Here is a 15,564-nt window from a genome sequence, read left to right as displayed (position 1 = left end):
TAGAGCTCCAAGGAGATTATGTTGAAAAATAAAAAAAAATTTACCCAAAAAAATTGTTTTTATACTTCATTCTAAGGACTTATTGAACTACCCTCGTAGAATAATTCTCAGTGTTCAACCAAATTGTTGAATTTTGAAACAAAAAATATTACAGCTCAATAAAAAACAGTTGTATTTTCAACCAAATAATTTAATTTTTCAGGAGCCAATTGAATTTTTTTTTAAAAGATGGATTTTGAATTGAAAACTACAAATTTGTAAATAATTTGAATTTTCGCCAAAAAAGATAATTTTTTTGTTAAAAAGTAGGTAAATTTTTTTTTAATAATTAAACTTTCAACAAAATCGTTGCATTTTTAATAAAATTATTGCATTTTCAACCTATGAAGTGGAATTTTTTATTTTCATGGAAATTTTCGAATTTCCAAACAAAAAATATTAAACTAGAACCAAACACAGTTTGCATTATAAAAAATTATTCAAGTACTTTATTAAAAAATCATCCTTTTGCTCAAAATCAATTTTATTTCGACCGAAAAGATGAATTTTTAACAGAATACTTGAATTTTCAAACAAAAAATATTAAACTTCAACCAAAAACAGTTGCATTTTGAACCAAATAATTGCATTTTTTTGAGACAGTTGCTTTTTCAGCAACAAAATTAATTTTGCACTAAAAATTGAATTTTTAACAAAATACTCCAATTTGTAACAAAATAATTAAGTTTTCAAAAAGCCAGTTGACTTTTTAACAAATACTTAAATTTTCGGCTAGCAGAAACGAATTTTCATTTTTCAGCCAAATGGTCGAATTTTCAAAAAAAAATATTACAGTTCAATAAAAAAACAGTTGTATTTTCAACCAAATAATTGAATATTTCAGGAGACAATTAAATTTTCACAAAAAAAAAGGAATTCTGAATCCAAAACTACGAATTTAAAAATAAAACTTGAATTTTCGCCTAAAAAAAAGATGATTTTTTTTAAGTAGTTTCAAAAAAAAATTAAATTTTCAACAAAATCGTTGCATTTTTAATAAAATGGTTGCATCTTCAACTTATGAAGTTGAATTTTTAATTTTCAACGAAATGCTCAGATTTCCAAACAAAAAATATTAAATTTTAAATAAAAAAAGTTTCCTTTTGAACCAAATAATTGAATTTTTTAAAGAAGAATTTCTTTTTCAACAACAAAATTAATTTTGGAATAAAAAATGATTTTTCAATAAGAAAAGATGAATTTTTATACCAAAACAACGAATTTTCAACAAAACAGTTAAATTTTCGAACAAAAAAGATGAATTTGGAATCCAAAAGGACGAATGTTCTTTCCAAATAGACGAATTTTCAGAAAAATAATTCAATTTTTGATAGTAAAAGACTAATTCTGAACAAAATACTTTAATTGTCAATAAAATAATGAAATATTCCAAAAAAAAGTTGCATTTTAAATCAAATACATTAATTGTATACCTAAAAAAATGAATTTCTAATCAAATAGTTAAATTTTTAAATAAAAAAATTAAACTTCAATCAAAAATAGTTGGATTTCCAACCAATAACTGGAATTTTCAAGCTTAAAAGTCGAATGTTTCAGGAAACAGTTGACCTTTAAACTCGAAAAAATGAACTTTCAATAAAAAACAACAGCTAAATAAATTTGAACCCAAACAATTGAACTGATGATGAATTTTTAACCACATGGTCGAATTTTCAAATCAAAATAATTAAACTTCAACCAAATGAGCATTTTCAAACAAATAATTGATTTTTTCTGAAAATTTCCTGTCTAAACAGGCGAATATTCAACAAAACAATTGAATTTTTGACCAATTTGATCAAAATACTTTAATTGTCAATAAAATAATTAAATATTCCAAAAATAGTTACATTTTTAAACAAATAAAAAATTTAGTTTCTATTAAAAACCGTTGAATTTGAAACCAAAAATTTGAATTTTTAAGCTTAGAAGTCAAATGTTTTAGAAAACAGTAGACTTTCAACTAAAAAAATTAATTTTTAATATGAAAATGTCATTTTTAGACCAAGAAAAATGAATTTTCAGCAAGAAAATGTGTTTTTAACCAAACAGTTGCATTTGCAACCAAATAGTCGAATTTTTAATGAAAAAAGTTGAACTTCAATAAAACTTATCTTGTATTTTCAAAAACATAATTAAATTTTCAAGCTAAAAAAAAAATAATTTCTTAGTCGAAAGTTGAATTTTAAGTTTAAAAAGTACAGATTTTCTATGCAAAAAGACGAATGTTCAACACAACACTTAATTTTTTTGACAAAAAAAAAAGATTACTTTTTGACAAAATAGTTGAATTTTGGAGAAAATAATTAAATTTCCAACCAAAATTTGAATCTTCACAAAAAACGCATTTCTAACAGAGATGTTTAATTTTCAATCAAATAGATAAATTTGACATAAAAATATACAACGAAAAATATAATATTTGAATCTTTTAAATAAAAACTATCAATTTTTAGTAAAAAAAATGGAATAGTTAAATTTTCAGTTAAGACCATATTTTAAGTGAAGAAAAAAAATAATTTTCAAAAAAAAAAGTTAAATTTTGAAAGAAAACGATGAACTTTCAACCAAAAAAAAATATTCGAAAAGTAGTTGAATTTTAAATTAAAAAAGATCAATTTCAACAAAATAGATCCATTTTTAACCAAAGAGCTGAATTTTCAACAACAACAAAAAAACAATAAATATAAAAAAAACAGGATTTTTCAATAAAGAAGTGTTTTGGTAGAAGTTTAATAATTTTAGTTTAAAAATTCGACCATGTGGTTGAAAATTCATCATCAGTTCAATTGTTTGGGAAAAAATTCATTTTGTTGTTAAAAATGCATTTTTTTTTTTATTAATAATTAAATTTTTCTGTTGAAAGTTCATCTTTTTGAGTTTAAAGGTCAACTGTTTTCTGAAAAATTCGACTTTTTAGCTTGAAAATTCAACTGTTTTTGATTGAAGTTTATTATTATTTTTTTTAATTTAGCTATTTGGTTAGAAATTTATTTTTGTAGGTAGAAAATTAATGTATTTGATTAAAAATGCAACTATGTTTTTTAATATTTCATTATTTTATTCACAATTCAAGTATTTTGTTTAAAATTCGTCTTTTTTGGTCAAAAATTAAATTGTTTTTTAGCAGTCGTCTATTTGGACAGAACATTTGTCCTTTTGAATTCAAAATTTATCTTTTTTGTTGAAAATTCAGTTATTTTGTTAAAAAATAATCTTTTTTGTTCGAAAATTTAATTGTTTTGTTGAAAATTCGTCCTTTTGGTTTAAAAATTCATCTTTTCTCATTGAAAATTTATTTTTTTGGTCCAAATTTTTTTCTAAATTAAAAAAAAAAAACAATTTCAACAGAATAGTTCAAATTTTAACCAAAAATATGAATTTTTAAATAAAACAGTGAATATTCAACAAAAAAAAGGATTTTTTAACAAAGAAGTTGAACCTTCAACGAAAAAATTCATTCTTTAAACCAAAAAAGATCAGTTTTCAATCAATAATATAATAGTAGATATTGCAACCAAAAAATATTTTTATTTAAAACCAAAAGCAGTTAAAATAAAAAAAAATACGAATTTTGAACAAAAGACTTGAATCCTTAATCAACAAACAATCAAAAAGTTTATTTTTTATTTTATTTTAAATAAATTTTCTAAAAAATAGTTAAATTTTCCACCCAAATAGACGAATTTCAACAAAACAGTGAAATTTTCAACCGAGAAAGATTTCAGTTGAATTTTTGACACCAAAATATGAATTTTCCACAAAAGTTAATTTTTTGCAAAAATAATTGAATTTACAACCCAACAAGTCCAATTTTTAAGAAATTAGTTGAACTTTCCAACCAAAATCATCATTTTAAAAATTACCTAATTCTTTGACAGTTATTTAAAGGAATTCAGAAATTACAGAAATTCCCTAACTTTTACCAGATATATTTTTTTAATCCCCCGACTTTCTCTGACTAATAAAATTTCCTGATTTTCAGGTTTTCACTGTTCTAAATCCAGCCTGATTGCTTTAGAAACAGAGTCCAAGTTTCACATAAAAAAACTTTGTTTGAACATATTTACAAAGATAAAGTTGCATTTTTTACTTGGCAAATTTATAGTTTATATGCATTTTAAACATTTGTTAAATTAAAATTGGTTCATTTACAGTTTTTTTTTCATTTGGAATAATTTTGAAAGTTCTAGTTCTTTTTTGTAAATTTAAAATGATCTAAGGTTGAAAATTTTCGATTTTTGAACTTTTTTCAAAACAGAAAAACTTGATATTTTTATATATAAACAATAGCAATGCTTATATTTGCATTGTTTATTCTTGAAAAAATTTGTATTCAAATATTTTTTAATTTCAAACTTACTAATTTTCAAATTGTTTCATTCTAAGTTTTTTAAAAATGTAACGCTTACAATTTGGTATTTTTCACTCTTTAATGTTATTGAATCAAATTTTTTATTACATCAAATAGCTGATTTTTAAAATATTATTAAAATATTATCAACCAATAAGTCTTACTAATCAAAAAGGTACAATTTTTTTTTTTTCTTGAAATAGTAGAAAATATCGTACAATCTAAAAACTAAGCTAAAAAATAATAAAGAATAGACAAACTTCTAGAATTTTAAACTAATTTTTTTACATATTAAGACTTTGGGAGTATTTTTAGCATATATTTTTGAATTTGCGATAATAGGCATGATATTTTAGTCAATCATTAAAGTACGAAAAAATTCTTTAAGAAAAAATGAATTTAGTGGAATTTTTTCAAAATATTCGCAATAGTAGTGTGATTTCGAGCTCTGAATTTGGCATATTCTATGTTATAAAATTTTTAAAAATATTATATTTACGGGAATATTTGTGTAAAATGGTTCCATCTCGGCCCAAATTCTGTCGATTTCCATCAACAAATCATCGAATCCCATAATATTGATATCCATTTCTTTGTGGGAGAAATTTACCCGTCTACAAACTGCAGCGACTTCCGCCAAATCTAGAAATAAATTTAAATGTGTATAAATAAATACAATATTATAAAATGAATTTTATTTTCATAATTTCCAGCCTTACCGTCCCTATAGGATACAATATAGGGACAAAAGGGTCATTTCTGTCACGCTCATAGGGTACTTTTTTCGTGCTCAAAGGCTAACAAAGTCAGGATAAATTAATATGGCCTCAAAACAATTTAAGTTGAATTCAAAAAAATTCAAATAGATTGGAAAAAAAATTTGTAATACAAAAAATCGAAATTAAAATGAATTTAGAGGTATTTAAGGAAAACGGGAAGATTTCGAATAAATTTATAAAAATTCAAAGTGATTTAAAAAAAATCTTTAACGAATAAAAACAATTTAAAAATATGGAAAAATTTTTAAAAATTCAAAAAGTAAATTTAGAAGAATTAAATTGAATTCAGTAACTTTGAAATGAGCTTAGAAAAATTAAAGGGAATTAAAAGGATTTGATGAAATGCCTAGGAATTCAAGATGGGGTTAAAAAACTTGAGTATCGTTTAAATAAAAACTTTTAAATTTTCAAAAAGTAAATCTAAAAGAATTAAAGTGAATTAAAAAAAAAATCAAGAGAATTTGAAAGAATTAGGGGTAAATTATTTGGAATTCAGGGTGATTTCATAACAAATAATTTCAAATCTAAGAAACCATACGAATTTCGAATCAAAAAAGTGACTAATGATTACAAAATAGTTCAAAAGAAATCAAATTAATTGGAAATGTTTTTTAAAATTGAAAAAATTAATTAACTCGAGCTAAATTTCAGTGAATTTGTAAGAATTTAAGGGAAATAATTCGATGGAATGCCTAAGAATTGAAGATGAGTTTAAAAAATTTCAAGATCATGTAAATAAAAACGTTTAAACATTCAAAAAGTAAATTTAGAAGAATTAAAGTGAATTCAAAAAAATTCAAGAGAATTTAAAAGAATTCGGGGTAAATTAATAAGAATTCAGGCTGATTTCCTAAAAAAAAGTTTTAAATCTTAGAAACCATACTAATTTCGAATCAAAATTTTGCTGAAATTTATTTTAGAAAATTTTGAGTGAATTTAGAGAAATTTAAGAGAAATGAGAAAAATTCGATGAAATTAATAAAAAATTAAGCTGAATTTAAATAGTAATCTAGTGAATTGAAAATAATTGCAAAATATGAACAAATTTATTGAATTCAGTCAATTTTAATGCGGTTTCGAAAAAAGCAAGGGTATTCAAAAGGATTTGATGGAATGTCTAAGAATTCAAGATAAAGGTTTAAAAACTTCAGATTCAATTAAATAGAAACGTGAAAAAATTCAAAAAGTATATTTAGAAGAATTAAAATGACTTTTTAAAAAATCAAAAGAATTTCAAAGAATTTAACAGAATTAGGGGTAAATTAATTTATTTATTTCAGCAAAATTTCAGTGAATTTAGAGAAATGACAAAAATCCGATGAAATTAATAAAAAATTTAGCTAAATTTAAATAATAATCAAGTGAGTTGAAAACAATATAAAATATGAACAAATTTATTGAATTCAGTAAGTTTTAAGGGGATTTAGAAAAATGAATTCGATTAAAATCCATTAAAATATTTAAAATGCCTTAAAATTAATAAAACTGTTGGAAATCCCTTGTAATTTTTTTAATCTCTTGAAAATGCCTTGGAACATTTTAAAATACCCTATAATATATTTTAAATCCTTTGATCAATTTATTTATCTTTAGGACCGATTAAATAAATAAAAATTTCAACTAAAAAAATGCATTGAATTAAGTAAAATTAAGTAAATTTAGAAGAATTCAAGTGAATTGAATAATTCAAAATATTAAAAAAGATTTCAGGATACACTAATAAAAATTCAGGATGAATTCCAAAAACTAATTTCCAATCTTTTCAAATCAAATTGTTTCGAACAAAAAAAGATGATTTTTTAACCAAAAAATTACATTTCAACCAAACAATTGAGTTTTTTAGAATACATTCAAATTTTCAACAACAAAAAATATGAATTTTCAAATCAAAAGGACGAATTTTTAACAAAAACGTTTAATTTTCGACAAAAAAGATTACTTTTAAACAGAATAATTAGATTTTTAACAAAAATAACTACATTTTTAACGAAATAGTTACATTTTTAATCAAATGGATGGATTTTCAAAGTACGAAGATAAATCTTTATTTATTACCCTAATGTTCCCATTAAAAAAATTAAAATTTAACAAAAAAAACGCATTTTAAACTAATTAATTACATTTTTTTAAAAAGATAGTTGAATTTTAATTTAACAAACGAATCAATTTCGAATCAAAAAAATTAAATTTTAACAAAATACTTGAATTTTTAACAAAATAATTAAATTTTCAAGAAACTAGTGGAATTTACGAACAAATGTACTTTAAAGATGAAAGTTCAATAAAAACAGTTATATTTTCAACCAAATAATTGCATTTTTAAAAGACAATTAAATTTTCAAATAAAAAAAAGATGAATTTTTAACCCAAATGTTCAAATTTTGAGCAAAAAACTTCAAGTTTCGCCCAAAAAAAGATGACTTTTTTAATAAAGTAGGTTGATGTTTAACAAAATAAATAAATTTTTAACGAAAAAGTAGCATTTTTAATCAAATGGTTGAATTTGCAATCTACAAAGATGAATTTTCTTTTTCCAGCCAAAGGGTAGAATTTTCAAATAAAAAATATTAAACTTCAAAATTCAAAAAACAATTTAAAAGTATTTAAAAAAACTTCATTAAATTCAGTAACTTTGAAATGAGCTTAGAAAAATTCTAGGGAATTCGAAAGGATTTGATGGAATTCCTCAGAATTAAAGATAAGGTTTAAAAAACGTCATGGTACATTAAATAGAAACGTTAAAAATTTCAAAAAGTAAATTTAGAAGAATTAAAATGAATTCAAAATATTCAAGAGAATTCCAAAGAATTTAAAAGAATTAGGGGTAAATTATTAGGAATTCAAGGTGATTTCCTAAAAATTAATTTCGAATCTTAGAAACCATACTAATTTCTAAACAAACGAGTGACTAATGACTAAAAAACAATTCAAAAGAAATCAAATGGATTGGAAATGTTGTTTTTAACATCGAGGAAATTCATTTATTTCAGCAAAATTTGATCATTTTACCAATTGATCTTTAGGAGCAATTAAGTAAATAAAAATGTCAACTAAAAAGATGCATTGAATTAACTAAAATTAAGTTATAAATTTAGAAGTATTCCAGTGAATTAAAAAATTCAAAAGAATTAAAAATATTTAAAGATAAATTAATAAAAATTTAGGATAAATTCCAAAAACTAATTTAAAATCTCTTCAAATATTTAAAGCCTTGCAAAATATCTCACTTCTCGTGAATAATTTCTTTAAAATCCACTAAAATATTATAAAATCCCTTAAAATTTGATAATGATATTTCTTCATATCCTGTAAAATGTATCCTAAAATATTTAAACCGCTCTGAAATCCCTTCAAATTAATTAAATTAATTAATCATTCCTTTAAATTTTTTATACTTCTCTGAAATATTTCAAATTAAAAGCTCTTTAAAATGCCTTAGAAGTTTTAAAAATACCCAATGATTTTTAAAATCCCTTTAAATTATCTAAATCTATCAATCTTGAAATTTCTATGAAATCTTCGTAAATTCTTTTAAAAAATTTGTTAAATCTTTGAAATTTTTTGAAATTTTGAAATGTTTAAGAAATCTCTCTTTAATCTTTGTTAGTGAAAACTGTTGTGTTCGTTTGAAATCATTGAAATTTTTTGAAATCTTCTCACATTTCTTCAAACGTTTTGAAATTATTTAAAACTTTGGAAATATTCTGAAATCTTTGATACCTATTTAAATTTTTCAATACTCAAAATCTTTTGAAACTTTTATATTATATCTTAAACTTTTGTGAAATGTTTAGAAATTAAAAAAAAAAGTGTATTTGTTTAAAAATTTGAAAATGATTTGTATTTTGGCGTTCTGTACACTTTTTGAAATCTTTTAAATTCTTTAAATCTTTTGAAATACTTATGGATTATTCGAAACATTTAACAAATATTTTGTATTCATTTCAAATCATTGAAATATTTGAAATCTTTTGAAATGTTCTAAAAATTTGGAAAATATTTAAAATCTTTAAAATGTTTTGAAATCTGAAATTCTTGTAATTTTTTTACATCTCTATGAAATTTTGATGTAACATTTGAAATATTTGTTAAATCTTTCTGAAATCTTTTGTATTCATTTGAAGTCATTAAAATATTTGTGATATCTTCTTAAAAAATTTGAAATCATTGCAGATATTTAAAATGTTCTGAAATCTTAGAAATCTGAATTAGAAATCCAAATAGACAAATTCTCAAAAAAGTAATTGAATTTTTGACCAAAAAAGACTAGTTTTTAACAAAACACTTGAATTGTTAATAAAATCATTAAATATTTAAAAAGTAGTTGCATTTTTAATCAAATACTTAAATTTTCTACATACAAATACGAATTTTTTTTATTTAAAATTTTTTTAAATCCTTCAAATCTTCTGACAGTTTTAAAATCTTTGTGAAAGTTTTGGATCCTTTGTCAAATCTTTGAAAGCTTTGTGAAATCTTTTTAAATATTTTAAACCAAATTAAAATCATTTAAAAGCTTTGAAATCAAGTGCATCTTTTTGAAATCTTTTACAATTTTGGTAAAATCTTTGAAATCTTTTGAAATCTTCTAAATAAATTTGAAATAGTTTAAAATCTTAAAAATGATTTTAAATCTTCGAAATCTGGTGTACCAAAATCCCTTTTTTAAATCTTTGAATTTTATATCTTTATGAATTTTTTATGAAATCTTTTGCATTTATTTTAAAATATTGAAATGTTTAAAATATTTTGAAATTTTGGTATAATCTTTGAAATCTTTTGAAACCTTCTAAAAAAAATTCGAAATCGTTTAAAATCTCCAAAATGATTTTAAATCTTCGAAATCTGATGTACCAAAATCCCTTTCTGAAATCTTTGAATTTGATATCTTCATGATATTTTTATGAAATCCTTTATATTCATTTGAAAACATTAAAATATTTCAAATGTTTTGAAATTTTGGTAAAATCTTTGAAATATTTATGAAATGATTGTGAAATCTTGGTATTATTTGTGAAATCTTTTGCATTCATTTAAAATAATTAAAATATTTGAAAATCTTTGTTAAATCTTTTACATTTTGGTAAAATCTTTCAAATCTTTTGAAACCTTCTAAACAAATTCGAAATCGTTTAAAATCTCTAAAATGATTTGAAATCTGAAATTCTTGTAATTTTTTGACATTTCTATGGAATTTTGATGAAACATTTGAAATATTTGTTAAATCTTTCTCAAATCTTTTATATTCATTTGAAAACATTAAAATATTTGAAATATTTGTGAAATCTTCTTAACAAATTTGAAATCATTGCAAATCTTTTAAATGTTCTGAAATCATTCCTTCAAATCTTCTGAAAGTTTTCAAATCTTTATGAAATATTTGAAATGTTTGAAAGCTTTGTGAAATATTTAAAAAACTTTTAACAAAATTGAAATCATTTAAAAGATTTAAAATGATTTAAAATCAAGAGTACTATTCCCTTTTCCAAATATTTATCAAAATTTTATGAAATCTTTGTAATATTTGTAAAATCTTTTGCATTCATTTAAAATAATTAAAATATTTGAAAATCTTTGTGAAATGTTTTACGATTTTGGCAAAATATTTGAAATCCTTGAAATCTTTGTGAAATCGTTTGAAACCTTCTTAATAAATTCGAAATCGTTTAAAATCTTAAAAATGATTTTAAATCTTCGAAATTTGGTGTACCAAAATCCCTTTTTCAAATCTTTGAATTTGATATCTTTATAAAGTTTTTATGAAATCTTTTGTATTCATTTGAAAACATTAAAATATATTGAAACCTTTTTTAATTTTGGTAAAATCTTTGTGAAATCTTTAAAATCGTTCTGAAATCTTTCTTTAATCTTTGTTTGTCAAATCTTTTGTGTTCGCTTAAAATCACTGAAATCTTTTAAAATATAATCCTTATGAACTTTTTGTGAAATCTTTCTGAAATCTTTTGTATTCATTTAAAAATATTAAAATATTTCAAATCTGTGAATGCTTTTTAAGTATTTAAAATCCATGAACTCATTAAAATGTTCAAAATCTTTTTAAATATTATAAAAGCTTTGAGACATTTTTAAATCTCTAGAATTATTTTGTTACTTTTTGAAATCTAGCGCATACTCAAAAACTGAGTGATCAACCCTTCGAAAACTGTTTCAAAAACCAAAAAAAAAAAATCAAATTCTAGGTTCTCGTCAGAAATTCAAGGAGATTTTCAGGTTTTAAAGGTTTGAAAGGTTTAAAAAAGAGACTACAAAGTGATTTGAGAATAAAAGTGACTATGTGGCAGCCTTGATTATTTTTTTCAGTTACTTCTCACAGAAATTCTCTGATTTTCTACTTTTTTCAAAATTCCTGACTCTTGGAAACTTCAATCTTTTTATAAATTTCAAAAAAAATCATTATAGACTATAAATAATGTAATGAAACTTTTTTTAGTGTCTTTGGACATAAAATGGAACCATTCTGATGTATAACATTTCAGGTCTGGATTTTAGGGAATTTTTTTTCGATTTTTCATTATTTTGGGGGTTGAAAACGGGCTGTTCCGGATGAGATACGGGAATGAAACTTTTTTTGAGTGTCTTTGGACATCAGATGGACCCATACTGTAGCACAAAATTTTAGGTCTGGATTTTAGGGAATTTTTTTTTTTTTTATTTTTCAATATTTTGGGGGTTGAAAACGGGGTGTTCCGGATTTGACAGGGTAATGAAACTTTTTGTAGTATTTTTGAACATCAGATGGAACCAGTCTGAAGCATCAAATTTTAGGTCTGGAAGTTAGGGGATTTTTTTTCGATTTTTCAATATGTCGGGGTTGCAAAAAGGTGTTTGTGGATTGGATAGGAGAATAAAACTTTTTTTAGTATCTTTAGTCATCAGATGGAACTGTTGTAAAGCATAAAATTTTAGGTCTGGAAGTTAGGGGATTTTTTGGAATTTTTTTTCGATTTTTCAATATTTTCGGTGTTGAAAATGGGGTGTTCCGGATGAGATAGGAGAATAAAACTTTTTTTTAGTATTTTTGAACATCAGATGGAACCAGTCTGAAGCATCAAATTTTAGGTCTGGAAGTTAGGGGATTTTTTTTCGATTTTTCAATATGTTGGGGTTGCAAAAAGGTGTTTGTGGATGGGATAGGAGAATAAAACTTTTTTTAGTATCTTTAGTCATCAGATGGAACTGTTGTGAAGCATAAAATTTTAGGTCTGGAAGTTAGGGGATTTTTTGGAATTTTTTTTCGATTTTTCAATATTTTCGGGGTTGAAAATGGGGTGTTCCGGATGAGGTAGGAGAATAAAACTTTTTTTATCATCCTTGGACACCAAGTAGAACGATTCTGAAGCAGAAAATTTTAGGTCTGGATGTTAGAGGATTGTTCCCGATTTTTTTGCTATGTTAGGGGTTGAAAACGAGGGTGTTCCGGATGAGATAGGGGGTTGAAACTTTGACGGGTACCTTTTGTCATCAAATAGGCCTATTTCAAATTTTGGGTCTCGCACAAAAAATTTTTTTTGTAAATACGTTTTTTTTAAACGTTGCAAGCTTCAGCGAGTTGACAAAATCTTGAAAATAGGGTCTGTTTAATTTAATTTAATTGTTTATGCTTACTGCAGAGAAAATTATATCCTTGGGCAGTGGCTAGAACTTCACGTAAAACGGCTTCTGTGGAAATGTTGGAAAATATATTAGCTGCAACTTGAAGTAGTAAAACACAACTTTCCATGTACTGTTTCCATTCCCAGTAGATTGTCTAAAAAAACATAGAATAGTAATTTTCCCTTTAATAAAATTGGTTTATCTATAAGTGGAATTTTTATAAAATTTTGAAAAATACTGAACCTGGTGCATATTTTCCACAGTCGACTCATCTTCCTGACTAGGGGAAAGAAAAGACTTCAGATCGAGACTCGGGACTGATCCGGATCGAGTCAAAACTCCAGGTACACCATTTCCTAATTCTATACTATTTACTGAGATGCAATCTTCCTTTTGAACTACTTTATCTGCAAGAATAAAAACAGAGTGAATTAAAAATACATTTGAGAGGATCTATCCGAGTACCGGAAAAAAAAATATATTTTTCAAAATTCTATGACCAATTTTTCATTTACCCTGAACATTAACATGCAAAAATCAGAATTCAGGGTGGCCGTTTTAATCGACTTAATAAATTCCCAGTCATTTCCCGTTTCGCAAACATTTTTCACGGTAAATGAAATTTAAAAAATGCATCTCTAAAGCTAAACAATTTTCCACTTGAGCGAATTACCGAATTAAGAATTTAAACTGAATTACAACATATATTTTCTAATCTCTGAAAATCTTAAAGACCCTACTAATTTATAAACAAAAAAGGGAGTAGTAAATACAATCCAATTTAAAATAATTCAAATGAATTGGAAATGGTTTTAATAATCGAAAAAATACCATTAATGTCAGGAAAATTTGAGTGAATTTAGTGGAATTTAAGGAAAATGAGAAGAAGAATCCATTCAATTGAGTAAAATTTAGTGAATTTAGAAGAATTTAGGATCAACTGTTAAGAATTCAGAGCGAATTCCAAATGAATTGATAACATATTTGAACGTCTCTTCAAATCTTTGAAACCCTACGAAATTCCTAACTTTGTGTAAATAAATTCTTTGAAATCCATTGAAATAATGAAATCCCTTACAATTATTAAAACAACTTGAAATCCGTTAAAATTATTTTAAACTCTTGCAAATGCCTTGGAATCTTAAAATATCTTTTGAAATCTCTTCAAACTATTCACGGCAAATTAAATTTTAAAAAATGGAACTCTAAAGCTAAAAAATTTTCCACATGAGGTAATAAAAACTGGGCTGCAAATGAAAGCACTCAAAGTGAGTTGTTCAATTTTGAACTTCTAAAATTGAAATTTAAGTTTTTAATTAAAAAATGTTGTATTGAAATGCTCAATAATTTACGCGTATAAAATTAAGGGTACTAACATTTTTCAATATAAAAAAATATAAATCCACCTTATCATTTTGAATGCTTTAAATTAAAAAATCAATCAATGAACTTTAAAATTTTCCAAATTATATAATTTTGAGGAATTTTAAGCTAAAAACATTAAATATTGAAAAATTCGTAACTGAACACTTCTTAAATCATAAATTCCATTTTATTAAATTGTTTAAACATTCTTGGAAAGCTTCAAAATTTTATTTGAAAATTTTGAGAAATCTAGAAGTTGTTTTAAATTTGTTTTAAATTAAAAATTATTTTGGACATTTTTTCAGAACTTCTAAATATCTGTCAAAATGAATTGAATTTTTTCTACAATTTTCAGAAAGTCCTGCAAATTTTAGAAAATTTCTTTACAATTTGGATGTATGAATAACAATTTAACATTTATTATTTGTACGCGAAATTTGAGTAATTTTAAGAGATATGTAGAAGTTGTGAAAAAATTCAAACTTAATGTAAAACTAGAAATGATATATAGCCTAATATAAAACAAAATGTAGATTTTCGCAGATTTTAAATAAAAAAATAGGTTCTTTTCAAGAATTGTGAAAGGCTTCAAAAGAATAAAAACCTTTTCTTAAGAGTCATAGGAAAATTAAAAATTATTTTTCATTTTTAAAAATTATTTTAAGAGAATATTTACAAAGTTTTTCAAAGATTTACAATTAAAATTGTAACGTTCAAAGTTTAAAGGCTCTTTCGAAATTTTAACGATTCGAGGCTTTCAATGTCAAACAATTCAGTTAATGATTATGTACTTTTAAATATTTGGTTTCAATTTACTTGTCTTGAATAAAAATTCAAATATCGCTAAATATTTAATAATTAATCTTTTTTTAATTGAGAATTTCAAATTGAATGGGTTAAAAATGGAATATTTTAGACTGAAAAAATATTAAAATTTTTATAAAATCCTTTAATAAAGAATATATTATTATGAAGTTATTTTTAAGTTGAAAATAGTTTATAAACTTTCAGTCAAACGTTCACATTTGTGTAATGACTAAGACTTTCAAATTGAAACCGTTTAAATTTTGAACTGATTTAAACCGTTTTTGTTCACTTATTATTACTCAAAGTACAGATAAATTAAAAAAATTATGTATTTATTAAGTAAAAGTGTTTTTTATCACAAATTTCCAGCAACAAAGGCTTTTATTTTTTATTTGTTCGAGTCTTTAACCCTTAAACGGCCAAAACGCCACTACCGGTACACTGCTTTTCAAGGGCCAATAACTAAAACTATTCGACACTAGAAAAAATTAAGACACATATATATTTATTGCTTAAGATCTCCTCTTTCCGACGGTGCCAATGAAATTCCTCAAAAAATTTATTTATTATCCCAAAATGCAGTTTAAACAAAAAAAAAACGTGATT

General features: G+C 23.5%; 1 protein-coding gene across 1 annotated transcript in view; it reads right to left on the bottom strand.

Annotated features, from left to right (window-relative positions):
- Window positions 1-15,564, bottom strand: part of LOC117181875 — a 23,616-nt gene that overhangs the window by 1,941 nt on the left and 6,111 nt on the right. Inside the window, exons 2-4 of the mRNA XM_033374889.1 lie at window positions 13,030-13,193; window positions 12,799-12,940; window positions 4,893-5,035 (exon numbers count right to left, since the gene is read on the bottom strand). Of these exons, the coding sequence (XP_033230780.1) occupies window positions 4,893-5,035; window positions 12,799-12,940; window positions 13,030-13,193 (449 nt within the window). The remainder of the gene's footprint in view (window positions 1-4,892; window positions 5,036-12,798; window positions 12,941-13,029; window positions 13,194-15,564) is intronic.

The sequence above is a fragment of the Belonocnema kinseyi genome, chromosome 10 (assembly GCF_010883055.1).
Source record: "Belonocnema kinseyi isolate 2016_QV_RU_SX_M_011 chromosome 10, B_treatae_v1, whole genome shotgun sequence".
NCBI classification, from domain to species: Eukaryota; Metazoa; Arthropoda; class Insecta; order Hymenoptera; family Cynipidae; genus Belonocnema; species Belonocnema kinseyi.
Note: the sequence above shows the minus strand (reverse complement) of the source record. Positions and strands in the feature narration are given on the sequence as shown.